The following is a 16,012-nucleotide window of genomic DNA, read 5'->3' on the forward strand; positions in this document are numbered from 1 at the left end:
GTGCTGCTAGAAGATGCAGCAGGAACATAGTCGCTGACCTGACATCTTTGCTGGAGCAATATACTAGGAGCCAATCGTCAAGATATTGGGCTGCAAACACAGAGAAGACCTCCGTGAATACTCTGGGTGCTGTTGCTAGTCCAAAGGGAAGGACTCTGAACTGGAAATGTTCCTGACCCACTAGAAACCAAACAAAGTTTCTCTGGGATGGATTAATATCTACATGGAAATACGTGTCCATGTTGCAAGCCGTGAACTACATCCCTTCCTGTAGGGAAGGGATTATTGATGCTAGCATAACCATCCTGAATTTTGACTTTTGAATAATGAAGTTAAGTTGTCGAAGGTCAAGAATGGGTCTCCACCATTCAAATTTTTGTGGGACAAAGCAATAAAGGGTATAGAACCCCTCCCTTGATACTGAGGTGGCACTTGTTCTATTGCCTCTTGTAGGAGGAGGGAGTCCACCTTCTGTTGGAGGATCACCCCTCATGAGAGTTCTCTCTGAAGGGAGACCAGAATGAGAGTTTGTGAGAAGGGAGGGAAACTCTACAGAGTACACTTGATGGATAATTTCTAAAACCCAACTGTCTGTGAGTGCAAAGGGAGAGGCAGCCCCCAAAGATAATGGGGAAGGTAGAGGTGGCTGGTATCAACAGTGGTGGGCAGATCTTGACGAAGGCATCAAAAGTAGCCTTTAGTGGGTAGCTGGGAATGGGTAGAAGTTGTGGTAGCGGGGGCCTGAAAAAATGAGACATCTGAATTCTCTATTGTTTACTCAGGGGCTTGGCTGGATGTTGATGGGAAAAACTCGGGGTGGGGGGGGGGAAGCAGGGCTTGGCTTATACACCTGCCTCTGATGTTTTTTCCTTGGGCCAAGGTGTAAATTCCCAGAGACCATAGAGTTGACCTGGAGTCTCTCAACAAGTGCAGGGACTCATCTGATTTCTTGTTGAAATTCGACTCATAAAAAGGCAGGTCCTGCATGGTGTTCTGGATCTTCCTGGGGAGTCCCGAGGAGTGAAGCTAAGACTCACGCCTCATCACTATGCCAGTCGCCAAGCCTCTGGATGCATGTCTGCTTTGTCCACTACAGCTTGAAGGAAATTCTTTGCTACTAACTTGCCTTCTTCTATGAAGGACTGAAAATGGGCTCCATTCTCAGGGGGAAACTTGCCCTAAAAGTCGGCCAGCCTGGAGTAATCGTTAAAATCATATTCTCCTAACAAGGCCCAATACTTTGCAATATGGAACTGTAGGCTCATAGAAGAAAAGGCCTTTCTTTCCCAAAGGTCCAACTTCTTTGAGCCATTGTCAGCTGGGGTGGTCTTGAGATGCTACAATCTTGCTCTCTTTGTGCCTGTACAACCAGGAAATTGGGCACTGAGTGGGAGAAAAGAAATTCAGCCCATTAGGCAGGAACAACATAACATTTCTCAGCCCTCTTAGGTGTGGGGAGCACAGGAGGCTGAGGTGTGCCAGACCAATCTTGCTGGCTCCATCATGACCTCATTAACCACCAGCGCCACCTTGCTTGAACCTGTAGGTTGCATAATATCCAGGAGCTGGTGTTGAGAGTCCTGGACCTCCTCCAGGGGTATCCTCCTCCAGTGGTATTTGGAGGTCATTGGCAATTCTCTGAAGGAGAACCAGACAGCATATAGGTGTCCAGAAGAGATGGTGAAGATGAAGCCATGGTTTCGTCTAGAGCAGTGGTCACCAACCGGTTGATTGCGATTGACTGGTCAATCCTGGAGCCTCTGCCAGTCGACTGCGATCTCCGGCCGCTAAAAGTCCGGCAGTGCAGTGGGGCTCAGGCAGGCTGCCTGTCTGCCCTGGCCCCACACCGCTCCCAGAAGCGGCTGGCTGCTGGCACATCTCTGCAGCCACTGGGAGTTGGGGCGCCTCCGCGCATTGCACCCGCCCCCAGCACCGACCCTGCAGCTCCAATTCACTGGTTTCCAGCCAATAGGAGCTGTGGGGGCAGCGCTTGCGGATGTGGGGAGCGTACAAAGACCCGCTGCCCCCCTCCTCCCCCGGGCGCCGCAGAGACTTGCCAGGAGTGATCTTGTGCATAAAAAGGTTGGAGACCACTGATCTAGAGACGAGGATGAGATTCCTGTCAGTACCTGCAGATCTGGGTCTATGTCCTCCTCCTTGTAGGTCAATGGATCTGGTGGGTGCTGGGTAGGAGAGGTGTGCTATGACTCATGGGCAAATCCAGGCTGTCTGCCACAGGGGTCCCAATAGCCCCAATAAGGCCAAACAGAGGGATCGAGTGGGTGAGGGTGACTCCACAGCATCAGGTCCCAGCAGTCCCAGGGATGTCATATCTGGGAGGATCTTCAACTGTCTCTCAGGACTCAGCTCTCTATGAGATGATGAACTGGCCAGGGGTGTCCAACTCATCCAAGTCTAAGAACTCCTCTGTCTCCATTGCTGGGGCCAATGGCACCAGAGGGTGGATGCTTGTGCCCCAAGGGTTGGAGAGGGGATAGTTCTTGTGTCATTGATGCAGTTTCATCCTCCAATGTGGAAATGTCTCTCAAGAGGACTGGGCAGAAGAGGAGGGGAGACTGAAAGTAAGGGAGGAAAATATCCTCCCGTGTTCCGACGGTCAGGACCAATGTGTCTTGGGAAGTTGTTGCTGGCTGGTACCGAGAAAGAATCAGGGCCAGCACTTCTGGACAGAGCCAGCAGATGTCGGTCCTTGTGTTTTGGAGCTGGCACCACCAATGATACTGACAGATCCTTTTTTCCCCCTGAACACTTTACCCTTCCGGGTGGGGGTCTTTAACAGTCCTGGACCCATAGGATCCATGTGTAAAGGCTCACCGGTCTGGACAGGCTCAGGGAGGGATCCCTTCTTTTATGGGCAAATCTGAACAGGGTTCTGTCCTTACAACCACCAAAGTGCCCCATACTGTCAAGGGAAGCCCAGGAAGAAGATTCCTTGTCTTAGCAGTTGTAGGCTCTGCTTCTAAGCTTGTGCTCAGAGGGGTGCTGCTCGTCTGATGGTGACGATGTACGGGAGGGGGTCTCCCTGGCCGAGATCAGAGTGAGGCCTCACAGCCTTCTCCCTAAGGTGTTTCCTTAATCAAAGCTCATGAGCTTTGCATGCTCATGGTGGAAACGAGTGACAAATGCTGCACTTTGAAGTGATATGCAGTAGAGACAGCGTTGGTGATAGTCACCTCACAGAGAAGGTCGGAGCAAGGGCAGGAAACACGGTTCTTGAACTCGTGAACTCTGGGCATAGTCCCAGACCATGGGGCGGGAGTCCCTAATAATGGGAAAGAACTAGCTACACTAACTAACTATACTAATATAAAAACTATTTACAAATATATGTACAGGATAAAATGCATGCACTAAGGATAAAAACTGGAGAAATCTGTGAACACAGGGATTCTGACTCAGGCCATGCAGCGGGAAGAAGGAACTGGAGGGGCATCAGCCTGCACTGCCTTTTGTGCCCTCAGTCTGGAGCATGAGGAGAACGACAGCACATGTGTGGGCGAATGGACACTGCTGGTTAGAATTTCCAGACTCAGGCAGATGGTGTGCATGTGTGGAATATACATAGGGACCAGCACTTACAGAACTTGGTTTAAGTGTTGATTAAAAAGTGATGTAAAAACTACTACAAGTATTTGAAGAATGCAAACTCCAAGGAAGGAGAAGAATTATTAAGGGCAGGAGTTGTCAAGCTTTTGTACTGTGGACATCTTAACAGACTGTATACCGTGTAGTTGTAGCCGTGTTGGTCCCAGGATATTACAGAGACAAGGTGGGTGAGGTCATATCTTTTATTGGATTCACTTCTGCTGGTGAGAGAGACAAGCTTTTGAGCCAAACAGAGCTCTCCTTCAAGTCTCTGTAGCTTGTAAGCTTGTCTCTCTCACCAACAGAAGTGGATCCAATAAAAGATATGACCTCACCCACCTTGTCATCTTATCAGATTGTGTCATGAACACTTCCTCCCACCTCCATTTATGACAAAACAACATCCTTGTGGCAAACTACAGCAATTGCTTAAACAGGAAAGTAATAAAAGGAAAATATTGTATTTGTAGGTTCTTTTTAATGGGATTTAGCAGCTGAAAATGAGGCACCAGCATCATGTGACCAACCAGCTCCCGGCAATCCACCAACACTGTGGACCACTGGCAGTTCATGGGCCATTATTTGGGAATCATCAAGTTAGGATGATACCAGGAGAGGCATGGGGATGTGTGTGTCAAAACTAGGGATAATGGGATGGAATTGAGAAAGGGAAAATTTAGGTCATAGGCTTCTCCATCACAAACTCCAAGTATTCACTTATCCACAACTGCCTCAGCTCTCACCTATCTCCAGCTTAGATGCTACCACCCAATGAACTACCTCCCCAGTCACCCTCCAGAATCCCCCCATCTATCAAGCACCTAGACACAGCAACCAAGTTTTGTGCAGCTCCATGTCCTGCCCTGACTGCTGCTTGGGGCAGGGTGGGTTGCTGGTAAGTTTATAAATTTGTGCAAATTACCTAATTAAATCATTTCTATAAAATGTGACACAGAGTGACAGAAGGCTTGGCAGCTATGTTCACTGGTCTGCAGAACAGGGCTGGTCCCCTGGGAGAAGCAATATATTCCTTCCTAAGGTGTGCACTGATGAGCTCCAGAAGAGACTGTGCCTGCCTCCAAGCCCCACCTCCCTCATGCTCCTACTGGGGTAGGGCAGCTCTGCACTGCCCCCTACGCATGGATGTGGCTTCAATGCCACAGTCTAGCCTACAGCACATTATCACAAACCAATGTTTTCAATATTCTGTGTATAAAATGCATTGTGTTTAAGCTTTACACAGTACTTCAGCGTGACTTTCAGATGCATATAGGATCTGTGCTGCTTATTCATTCACTGACTTACCGGCAGGAAGCCTTCTGAGTGGAATAAATGAATTCGCATTTTCCATGTATACAGTAACCATTGAAGCTTTCTGAACAAGGTATGTGGTTTCCAATATAAATGTCTTCTCTTTGATCACTGGCATCTTGAAAACATACACAAATAGATTTAGTAAATATACAAAACAAACACAAATATAGCATCCTTCCAAAAACTTCTGTGGTGACAGGACAAAGAATTAATAAAGCAGTGGCTTAGAGCTCAAGTTTCACAGAAGCCTGTGGAATTTAGCAGCACACTCACTCAACACTGAAAAATTACCCCTTAGTGATAACTAAATCTGCTGCTATTGTGGGCTTACTAAACTGGAGAAAACCTTCCTGACTTAGGCCTGGTCTACACTGCAGGGGTGATCGATCTAAGTTATGCAACTTCAGCTACATGAATAACATAGCTGAAGTTGACATACTTAGAGCTACTCACCGTGGTGTCTTCACTGCGGTGAGTCGACTGCTGCCGCTCCCCCATGGACTCTGCCTGCGCCTCTCGCGGTGGTGGAGTACAGGAGTCGACGGGAGAGCGCTCAGGGGTCGATTTATCGTGTCTAGACTAGACACGATAAATCAACCCCCGCTGGATCGATCGCTGCCCGCCGATCCAGCGGGGAGTGTAGACATACCCAAAGAATCAACATATTGTAAAGGAGATGGGCTGAGGTTCTGCCAGTGGGATCTAGGCAAACAGTTGGTAGACAGCCACATTGAGCACTTGGCTTGGGGAAAGCTGTGTCTTTCATACCCCTGAGCAAAGAAAGTTTCAGTGCTGTAAGTGGCAGTGAAGACAAGGCTTAACAGAGCTCTGGAGAAAAGCAAGATAGGGTTACAAGAGAAAACTAAAGGACCGGAGTTAACAAGTGATAATAGAAAGAAGAGAGGGCCAAGAAGGAGAAAATAGGGTGATAAAGAACCTGGAGGAGAGAGATAGATAAGAACAAAAGAGGAGGAGAGACCCAAAAGACAAAAGAGAGGGCAGAGGGAAGAGGAGAAAGAGAAAAGGAGTGGGCAACATAGACAAAGCCAGGGAATGAAGGTGGAGAAATGACTCAGGTGCAGAAAAGAAAGAGGGTGCAGCAGATGCAGGTGTAACCCACACACCTCCGGGGTGTGAAGTTTTGTCCCACCTAGAGGCACCGAGACCACTTAGAGAGAATTAAAGAAGTCTGCTCTACAGCCTTAGCTAAGAGGCCGTTGGCTTTTAGCTCAGGCAGTAGAGGCTCATGCACTAAGCTCCAGAGGTCCCCAGTTCAATCCCGACGACCGGGGTCTGTCGGTGTTACAAGTGGGGGCTCGTATGGGATTTCAACTGGGAAGTCTCTGAAGCTTGGGACGCACTTCTTCAGCTAGGGGAAGTATGTAACCCCCACACCTCCTGGGTGTGGTGTTCTGTCCTCTCTAGTTGCACCGAGACCACTTATAGAGAGAGACGCTATGCATCAGAAGAAGTGAGGTTTTTACCCACGAAAGCTTATGCCCAAATAAATCTGTTAGTCTTTAAGGTGCTACCAGACTCCTCCTTGTTTTTGTAGATACAGACTAACACGGCTACCCCCTGATACTATAGAGAGAGAGTTAAATGAGTCTGCCTTAGCTAATAGCCAGCTGGCTTTTAGCTCATGTGGTAGAGGCTCATGCACTAAGCTTCAGAGGTTCCCAGTTCAATCCCGACGACGATGACCGGGGTCTGTCGGTGTTACACAGGGAGCACTTACTAAGACTTTAGAATAGGTTGAAGAGCTGGCAGAAGAAAGTTTAGAGCTCTGGAGCAATAAAAGAAAGAGACCTATGGCACAAAGGACAAATTGCTGGAGCTTCTGAGAGCAGAGTTGTGAAAGCAGAGATAAGGGCCTGAAAGCAAAGACAGAGGAAAACATTTGAATAAATTCAAAATTATAAAAGTCTCCCCATGTCTAGCTCCAGCTCCTGGCGCAGCTCTTTGATCCACAGGGTTAACTGTTAGTACTCCAAGGACTACTATAGTAAACTGTACTGAGGCTCTTAGGATGCAAAGGCTCCTCCTGAGCCTGCCTACTTTCCTGCAACGAAGTCTCCTCCACCTCCTTCTTCAGAATGATTTCTACTCCCTCTCTCTATCCCTCCCCTATCACAGCAGTTGTTGAAACAGCCCCACTCTAGAATGACCAGAACCTCTGAGTAGCCAGCTCACTCTTCAGGAAAATCATTCTGAACTCCAGGCCTGGAATTGGGGCAGGCCTGGCAGTGCCGGGAAACAGCTAATAGCAAGAGTGTGGGGGTGGAGGTTATAAAGTTGTTCCCAGAAGAGATGAGGTGAGGTCAATTGGACTCAGTGCAGGCAGGACTCTTGGCTTGGCCCTACCTCTCAGCAGGCTCTCACTATCCCTCCGCCTCAGCATAAGTGCATCACAGTGACCTCCCCAAAACCTCAAGGTAGCTAGCCCTCAAGTGACATCTACTTGGGCACAAGCCAGTTGCCTCAAGGTATAACCATCTTCACAGAAACATAGCTTTTTTTCAAGGAGCCTGAGAAAATCTGACTAGATCTGGACTTCTATAAGCATTTGATACAGTGCCACATAGGAAATTATTAGCTAAACTGGAGGATATGGGGATTAGTATAAGAACTGTAAGGTGGATAAAGAACTGGGTAAAAGGGAGATAACAGGTTGTGCTGAAAGGTGAACTATCAGGCTGGAGTGAGGTTACTAGTGGAATTCCTCAGGGACCTGCTTTGGGACCTATATTAAATATTTTCATTAGTGACCTTGGCACAAGAAGCAGGAGCGTGCTAATGAAATTAGCTGATGACACCAAGTTGGGGGGGCATTATCAAAACAGAGGGGGACTGGAATATCATAGAGGAAGAATTAGATGATCTTGACTAGAGCAATAGAAATGGGATGAAATGTAATAGTAAAAAGTGCAAAATCCTGCACTTAGGGCCAGATAACAAAACTTTCTGCTATGAGCTGAGGGGCTCAGCAGTTGTAAGTGACCGAGAAGGAGAAAGAGCCAGGTGAATTAGTTGATCACAACATGACTATGAAACACCATTGTGATGTGGCTGTGAAAGAGGAAAATGTGATCTTAGGAAGTATCAGTTGAGATATTTCTAGCAGAGATAGAGAAATATTAATGCCATTGTAGAAGGGACTAGGGAGACCTCATCTGGAATCTGTGTGCAATTCTAGTCACCCATGTTTAAGAAAGGTGAATTCAACATGGAACAGGTGCAGAGAAGGGCTGCTACCATGATCAGGGCAATGGAGGGCATGTCTTCATGTCTTATGAGCGGAGACTGGAAGAGTCTGGCTTGTTTAGCTTAGCACAAAGAAGGCTGAGAGGGAATATGATTGCTATCTATAAATACATTGGGGGGAGGTGGAGTAAACACCAAGGCAGTTGAAGGGCTACTGAAATTAGAGGACAACATTGGCAGAAGAACAAATAGATAAAAACTGGTGATGAGTTAACTTTGGCTGTAAATTAGAAGGAGGTTTTTAACCATCAGAGGCATGAAGTTCTGGAACAGCTTCCCAATAGGAGTGGGGGGAGGAGTGGGGGACAGAAAACCTAACTGGTTTTAAGATGAACCTTGATAAATGTATGAATGGATTATATGATGGGGTTGCCTGTGATCGCAGGGGACTGGACTTAATGACTAAGTAAGTCTCTTCCAGTTCTAATTTCCTACACCCTTCATTTCTTGTTAATTCTTCAGATAAATGTTCCACATGCACTCACTCTCACAATGCTGCACTTTCAGCACACAAGCAAACTGGTAATACACATGCTCCTTGTATTCATAAACATTTCTAATTATCTTGTAAGCTTTTCCTCTCACTTCATTCTCGTCATTACACAGTGGCATCTAAACTATTTCAAATTTAACATAAACAAGGTCCTAACAAACAAAGTATCAAAAGCAGCAGCAGAGGATCTGGCCCATCTAATTTACATGGCTAAAAATCTTTGAAACAACGTGGTTCATCCACTGTAGTCCAACAGGTGCAGAAGCAGCAAGTATAGAACCTGTCAGTTATTCAGAAGTGATTGAGAAAGGCTGGGCAGAGGGGCTTGTGCCACTTGTATAGAAGTCACATTTCTATTGTCTTGGAGCCAGCTAAAGCACTGGCACAGCAATTGGTGAAATGCTAATCCTATAACCTACTAACTACAGAAGGGAGTTCAGCATCCTAGGGAAACATGCCAGGCAGACTCGTAATAGTCATATCTCCTGCTCACCAGAGATGGGGTGATAGTGGTGTAGGAAAGCAGCTGTTCACTTATCTCCTGGTTGCGAAGCAGGTGAAAAAGGGCACACCCGCTATTTTTTGGTATTTTGGGAGAATGTAACATATTAACAAAATACCAGTACATTACCTTTCACCTCTGGTCGATACTGCATTCCATCATCTTTCTTTCCTACTGAGCTGGTGTCATCTGTTTCTATATGATAAATAAATAAAAATACATCTGTTTAGAAATGTTTACTTTCAGGCCAGTGTGTTTTATTACAATGTAAGAAGTTGATATTTGAGAAAATAATTTAGTTACAGTCATACAATCACAGTTGATATTTTTTCTGTGGTATAGTTAGGTAAACAACACCTACAGAGATTGTACGAGCTTCCAGTTCAATTCTGGGTGCTCTTTCCGGTTTTGACCTAAAAAGCCCTTTGCGGGGTGGTCCAGTGTACTTTACAGATAGCCTCTCGTTTGTTCTTCAGCTAGACAGTTGAACTAGTTGGGATCCTCAAGTTTACAGAATCTAGATGTTAATGGCAGGGAGCTCTTGCCCACTCCCTTTCTCTTTCTCCTCTTCCCTCTGCCCTCTCTTTTGTCTTTTGGGTCTCTCCTCCTCGTTTGTTCCTATCCATCTCTCTCCTCCAGGTTCTTTATGGCAGAATACCCTCTGGGAAGGGTCCAAGGCCCCAAACCTTGCAAACAATGATGCTCATGATTTGCATATGGCAGCACTCCCGTGCATAAAAAGCAAATGGATAAGTATTTGCAGGTCAGGGCCCAAGTGTGTTGACCCGCTAGGCATGCTGGAAGGCCTATCTAATTCTTGCTGTTGTGAGAGGATGACTTGGGGTGTTCTAGTAGGATGAAGCTCTCTTAATACGTTTCTGTTGTGGCTGATTTCATGGACATTTAGACTATTGCTCAGATGTATTTTTTTAAATACATGTGTTTTTTCTTGACCTAGAGCATAGTGATAGAGACATAATGTACATACAACACAAGCAAATAAATACATACATACATACATACATATTTTGGGTGGCAATTAGGAAAGATCAGCGAATTTTAATACAAAAATAAAAAAGAATTAAAGGGCCTGATTGGGCCCTTTATGACGCAAGAGACAATTCTAACAAAAATTAAAATGAGACCTACCTAAGCAGTGTCCAAGGTGCCTTATGTCAATCTGTTCCTGCCTCAAACACGATGCTTCTCGAACAAAACATGGATTGTTATAAGAACGTCCATCAGAAGCACATACAGGATTAAAACTGTACCCACTGCAGTCTATATTACATACACACCTGTTAATAAAAACATACAATGAGATCAAACAAATACAATTAAATAAAGTTGTGTCTTGAGTAAACATTTGTTCATACATTAGCACCACCTCTATGACCTGGGAGAAAAATCTGTTGTTTATAGAAAGCAAAGAATTTGCTGCCGTCTCAGGTTTCCAGACAGAATGTATACAGTTGTGAATAGAGGCTACCGTTTACCCTTCAATATTTTATTGATGTTTTCATGGGTTTAATATAATATAAATCTTACTGATTATTTTAATTTCTGAAAAAACAACAGCAACATATTACAAGGAAAATGTATTAGGATAATAAAACAATTGAGTGCATTGCCTATTCCTATATGTGGGTAAAACCAAAGAAAGATTTTACATGTTTTGTTTGTTTTTTTGCAAAGAAAAGCGACGGTTTGGGGGAGGGAGAATGAACTTTCCTGTCTATGAATCAGAACGAAGTATTTTCCATTTCAAAGGCTGAGCAGCAGCAGTAAGCCTGGTCACCTGTGTTACTTTAACGAGCCGTTCATTCATGCCTTTGAAAGCGCACAGTGGTTCATTATGCTGGAATCAAAACAGGATTATGCAATCTGGATTATTTCATAATGTATCCAATTAACACATTTCTAGTTTTAGGCAGAGAACATTTTTTATCATTTGTAACAAAGAAACCATAGCCACGAGAGGGGAAAAAGATGTACTACACATAAGGTCCATCCCCACACAAGGGCAGGATTGTCTCTACACTAGAAAACTGTATAGTCTAGGGGACACTCCCTTTAAATGATAGAGTTTTGCTGTGGAGTTCTGCAGTGAATCAATACTCAATCCTGACATTTCGTATCAGGGAGGCTGCCTTTGAAAAGCTTAACAATTCTGAAGTCTGTGTCACTCTTTCGTTTAATTCAATAAAACGAATACTGTAATTTTTAATTTCATTAACAACTTGTTTTTAAATGATTTGCTCCATGTAGTTCTCACTGCTGTGCATCTTCTGTTGTGCCTCAGGATGATAGCATACCACAAAACAAAGGGAGCTGTGGAGTATCTGGTATGGATTAAACGTCTCTCTGTTGGCCTCCTCCTGCATAGCAGGAGGGTGTATGAGTGTATTCTGCTCTACTGGAAGAGAGTTGATGTTGCCATACATCCTTAGTTATGGGGAGCTGCTTTCCTTCCCCCACCATGCAGTCCAGTCTGTGAGCGGCGACATGAGGCTGAGTTAGAGAACTGAGTTAGAGTGCAAGCCATACTACTTTAAATAATCGCTCCCCTAACTCTAATTGAACACTGTGAAAAAATGGATTATAGATTTCAGAGTTCCTACTTCCCCTGGGCATATACATCAAATGCTAGTGCAAATGCTTGGTGCCAGCGAAGTTCTCTGAATAAGACAAGCCAATCTTTGGACTTAGTTTTACTCTTAGCTCTTATTATTCTCCTCTCTTTCTATTAACAACTTTTGTTTTTTCATAAAGTACAGTGAGCACACCCAACAAGTTCATCTTGGCTTTAAAGATATTATTTGTTCCAGTGATATTCCCTATACATAAATTGGGTAATATCTAGGGCTGTCAATTAATCGCAGGTAACTCACAATTAACCCCAAAAAATTAACTGCAATTAAAAAAATTAATCGTGATTAATCACACTGTTAAACAATAGAATACCAATTGAAATTTATTAAATATTTTTGGATGTTTTTCTACATTTTCAAATATATTGATTTCTATTACAACACAGAATACAAAGTGTACAGTGCTCACTTTATATTATTATTTTATTACAAATATTTGCACTGTAAAAATGATAAACAAAAGAAATAGTAGTTTTCAATTCACCTCATACAAGTACTGTAGTGCAATCTCTTTATCATGAAAGTGTAACTTACAAATGTAGATTTTTTGTTGTTGTATAACTGCACTCAAAACAAAACAATGTAAAACTTTAGCGCCTACAAGTCCACTCAGTCCTACTTCTTGTTCAGGCAGTTGCTAAGATACTGCTGACTGCTTCTTATTTACGTCACCTAAAAGTGAGAACTGGCGTTCGCATGCCACTTTTGTAGCCGGCTTTGCAAGATATTTATGTGCCAGGTATACTAAACATTCATATACCCCTTTATGCTTCGGCCACCATTCCAGAGGACATGCTTCCATGCTGATGATGCTCATAAGAAAAATAATGTGTTAATTAAATTTGTGACTGAACTCCTTGGGGGAGAATTGTATGTCTCTTGCTATGTTTTACCCGCATTCTGCCATATATTTCATGTTATAGCAGTCTCGGATGATTACCCAGCACACGTTCGTTTTAAGACCATTTTCACAGCAGATTTGACAAAATGCAAAGAAGGTACCAATATGAGATTTCTAAGGATAGATACAGCAGTCGACTCAAGATTTAAGAATCTGAAGTGCCTTCCAAAATCTGAGAGGGATGAGGTGTGGAGAATCCCTTCAAATGTCTTAAAAGAGCAACATTCAGATGCAGAAACTACAGAACCCAAACCAACAAAAAAGAAAATCAACCTTCGGTTGGTGGCATCTGACTCAGATGATGAAAATGAACATGCATTGGTCCACTCTGCTTTGGATCGTTATCGAGCAGAACCTGTCATCAGCATGGACACATGTCTTCTGGAATGGTGGTTGAAGCAAGAAGGGACATATGAATCTTTTGCACATCTGGCACGTAAATATCTTGCGATGCCGGCTACAACAGTGCCATGCGAAAGCCTGTTCTCACTTTCAGGTGACATTGTAAACAAGACGTGGGCAGAATTATCTCCTGCAAATTGTAACCAAACTTGTTTGTCTGAGCGATTGGCTGAAGTAGGACTGAGTGGACTTGTAGGGTCTAAAGTTTTACATTGTTTTATTTTTGAATGTAGTTATTTTTTGTACATAATTCTACATTTGTAAGTTCATCTTTCATTATAAAGAGATTGCACTACAGTACTCGTATTAGGTTGTAATAAAAAAGAAATATAAAATAAGTACTGTACACTTTGTATTCTGTGTTCTAATTTAAATTAATATATTTGAAAATGTAGAAAACATCCCAAAATATTTAAATAAATGGCATTCTATTATTAACAGTGTGATTAATTGCATGATTAATCATGATTAATTTTTTTAATCATGCGATTAATCGCAATTCATTTTTTTAATTGCTTGACTGCCCTAGTAATATCGCTAAAATTGGAATGAACTTTTTAAGTGCAACCATTCTGATTGTAATTTCAAAATTGCGTGGATACTGCATTTAAGTATCTTGGGCTGCCTTAAAACATTCTTATAACCATTAAATATTATCATGTTAAAAACAGATTCTGAATATTATTTCTAAATGTACAACTAAAATCAGGATGGCTATAAATGCTAATATTGGTAAAACGTTTACGTTTTAATTTATATTGGTTCCCACATAATGGTATCCGACGAGGGACTTACACACACTTAAGGATTTAATATAACTCTCACTAAATCAGAGGCTAGCAGATTAGCTGTTTTATTGTTCCCATAGATTGACACTGCTGCTAAGTGTATTTCAGCTATGGTTTGTATGGCATTGACAATCTTGTCACTAATATTTGCATCACATTCACCCATTTTTAACCCACAGGAACCAGTGCCGGATGTGAATATCATGTAGAATACATACAGGTGCACATACAGACATACATAATTTCTGTTCCCAGACAAAATACCCTGCATCTAGATGGAACTAGAGATAAGGCACCCAAAAAAACTTAACTCTGGCCTGTAGTGATGCCATTCAATAACCATACAATTATAATTAACACATTTCAGTCTTTGTGGTCGCAGACTATGCGAAACTGATTTTCAACACATTCATTTTTTCATCTTCCCGGTGTCACTACAGCTCAGAGTTCAAGTTGTTTGACAGTTTTCACCATGTTTTTGCATACATTAGCATGTTCGGGTTTCTATAAAGTTGTCCTTAACTCTGAATTTCCTAAAGTTGGTAATGTTTGTTTTTGATTACAATATACCTGCTATGTTTTTTTACCCTCCAATTACAGATATATACTCTCATATTTAAATCCCTAATGTGGTTTATGTATTGAAATTTGCTTTTTATGATTACTAATAATACAAAAATACAGGAATGCTAAACAAGAAACCCAAACGGAAGGCTACAATATGATATTTCTAATGATCTCAGCAGCCACCGCATGCTGATCAATTACGATGGGTTTATAGCTGCTTTGCATTGCCAGAGCAGCACAAAGTTGGTGGGGTGTAATGGTAATTATCAGTAATTTGCAATTTACTTACTGGTGTAAATGTCTGGGATACCTGATCTTTCTAAAAACATTTTAATTAATTTTTGAATAAAACAAATTTCCAGGATGAGAAACAGTGGACCTTGACTGCTGTAGCTGAAAGGATAGATGAATTAACTTCTTTTTATTTTGATATGGAAGCCTGGAGGAAGATTGGGGGGGGGGGGCTTGTGATGGGTGAGCGCAGGGCTACGTGGGAAGCATGGGGTGGGGAGTGAATGCGGATGACAGTGGGAAAAGGGATCTGTGAGAGCACTAGGGTGGGATTCAGTCACAGTTGAGGGTAGGAATGTAAATGGGGCTGGTGACAGGGTGGAGGGAAAGTTATATGCATGGGAGTTCTGTGTTGGGGAGACCAGGGCTGTGCTCTGGGCAGAGGTGTGAGGTGGGAAGACCAGTCCCTTTTCCCAAGGCATCAGTATTTGAAAGGCTTCCAATAGCCCTATTAGCTCATCTCCACCCTGCACTGAGGCAGCACCATCAGTAGAGTCCTCTGCAGGAGAAAACGGCAAGTCCTAAAAATTCGTCACTTCCACCAGATGCCTATTCACATAGGACCAGTCTCCTGAACATAGCCCCCTTCCCAATATCTGTCCCCCGTACCCCTGACCAGCCTTCCCGCTGTCCCAATACCAGAGAGCTGCACCATGAGAAGCCAAGGGAAGTGGCTGTGACACTGCACCCATATTCATCACAGTGATATTATTATGATATGATTATGACATAGTTATGATGTATTTTATGGAAGATAAGTAGGGCTCCGTGTTTGTCACAGAGGTCACGGAAGTCATGGATTCCATGACTTTCCACGACCTCCGTGACTTCTACGGGGGCCAGTGTGGCTGACCCCCAGGGCCACCCAAGCAGCTGGTTCCAGGGCCAGCTGCTCAGGTGGCCCTGGCGATAGCCACATCGGCTGCTGCTGGGGCGGCTCTGCAGCCAGCCGCTCTAGCAGCCCCACAGCCAACTGCACTGGCTGCTGCTGGAGTGCTGCCTGAGCTGCAGCCGGTACACCCAACCTCCCCACAGCAGCAGCCTCTCGGGGTGACTGCCCCCCAGCAGCAGCCCCCCAGGATGCCCCCCCCAACAGCAGCCCCCGGCTTCCCCTCAGCAGTGACCCCCTTAAGATTTAGTCAGGGGTATTTATAGTATAAGTCATGGACAGGTCACCGGCCCATGAATTTTTGTGTATTGCCCGTGACCTGTCCATGACTTTACTAAAACTAT

At 43.8% G+C, this 16,012-nt stretch overlaps 1 protein-coding gene across 1 annotated transcript in view; it reads right to left on the minus strand.

Moving 5' to 3' along the window:
• TMEFF1 (transmembrane protein with EGF like and two follistatin like domains 1) overlaps nt 1-16,012 on the minus strand; it is a 205,156-nt gene that overhangs the window by 11,299 nt on the left and 177,845 nt on the right. Inside the window, exons 6-8 of the mRNA XM_026659239.1 lie at nt 10,329-10,477; nt 9,309-9,374; nt 4,912-5,035 (exon numbers count right to left, since the gene is read on the minus strand). Of these exons, the coding sequence (XP_026515024.1) occupies nt 4,912-5,035; nt 9,309-9,374; nt 10,329-10,477 (339 nt within the window). The remainder of the gene's footprint in view (nt 1-4,911; nt 5,036-9,308; nt 9,375-10,328; nt 10,478-16,012) is intronic.

Source organism: Terrapene carolina, unplaced genomic scaffold, assembly GCF_002925995.2.
Source record: "Terrapene carolina triunguis isolate 2854851 unplaced genomic scaffold, T_m_triunguis-2.0 Scaffold613, whole genome shotgun sequence".
In the NCBI taxonomy this organism is placed as follows: Eukaryota; Metazoa; Chordata; order Testudines; family Emydidae; genus Terrapene; species Terrapene triunguis.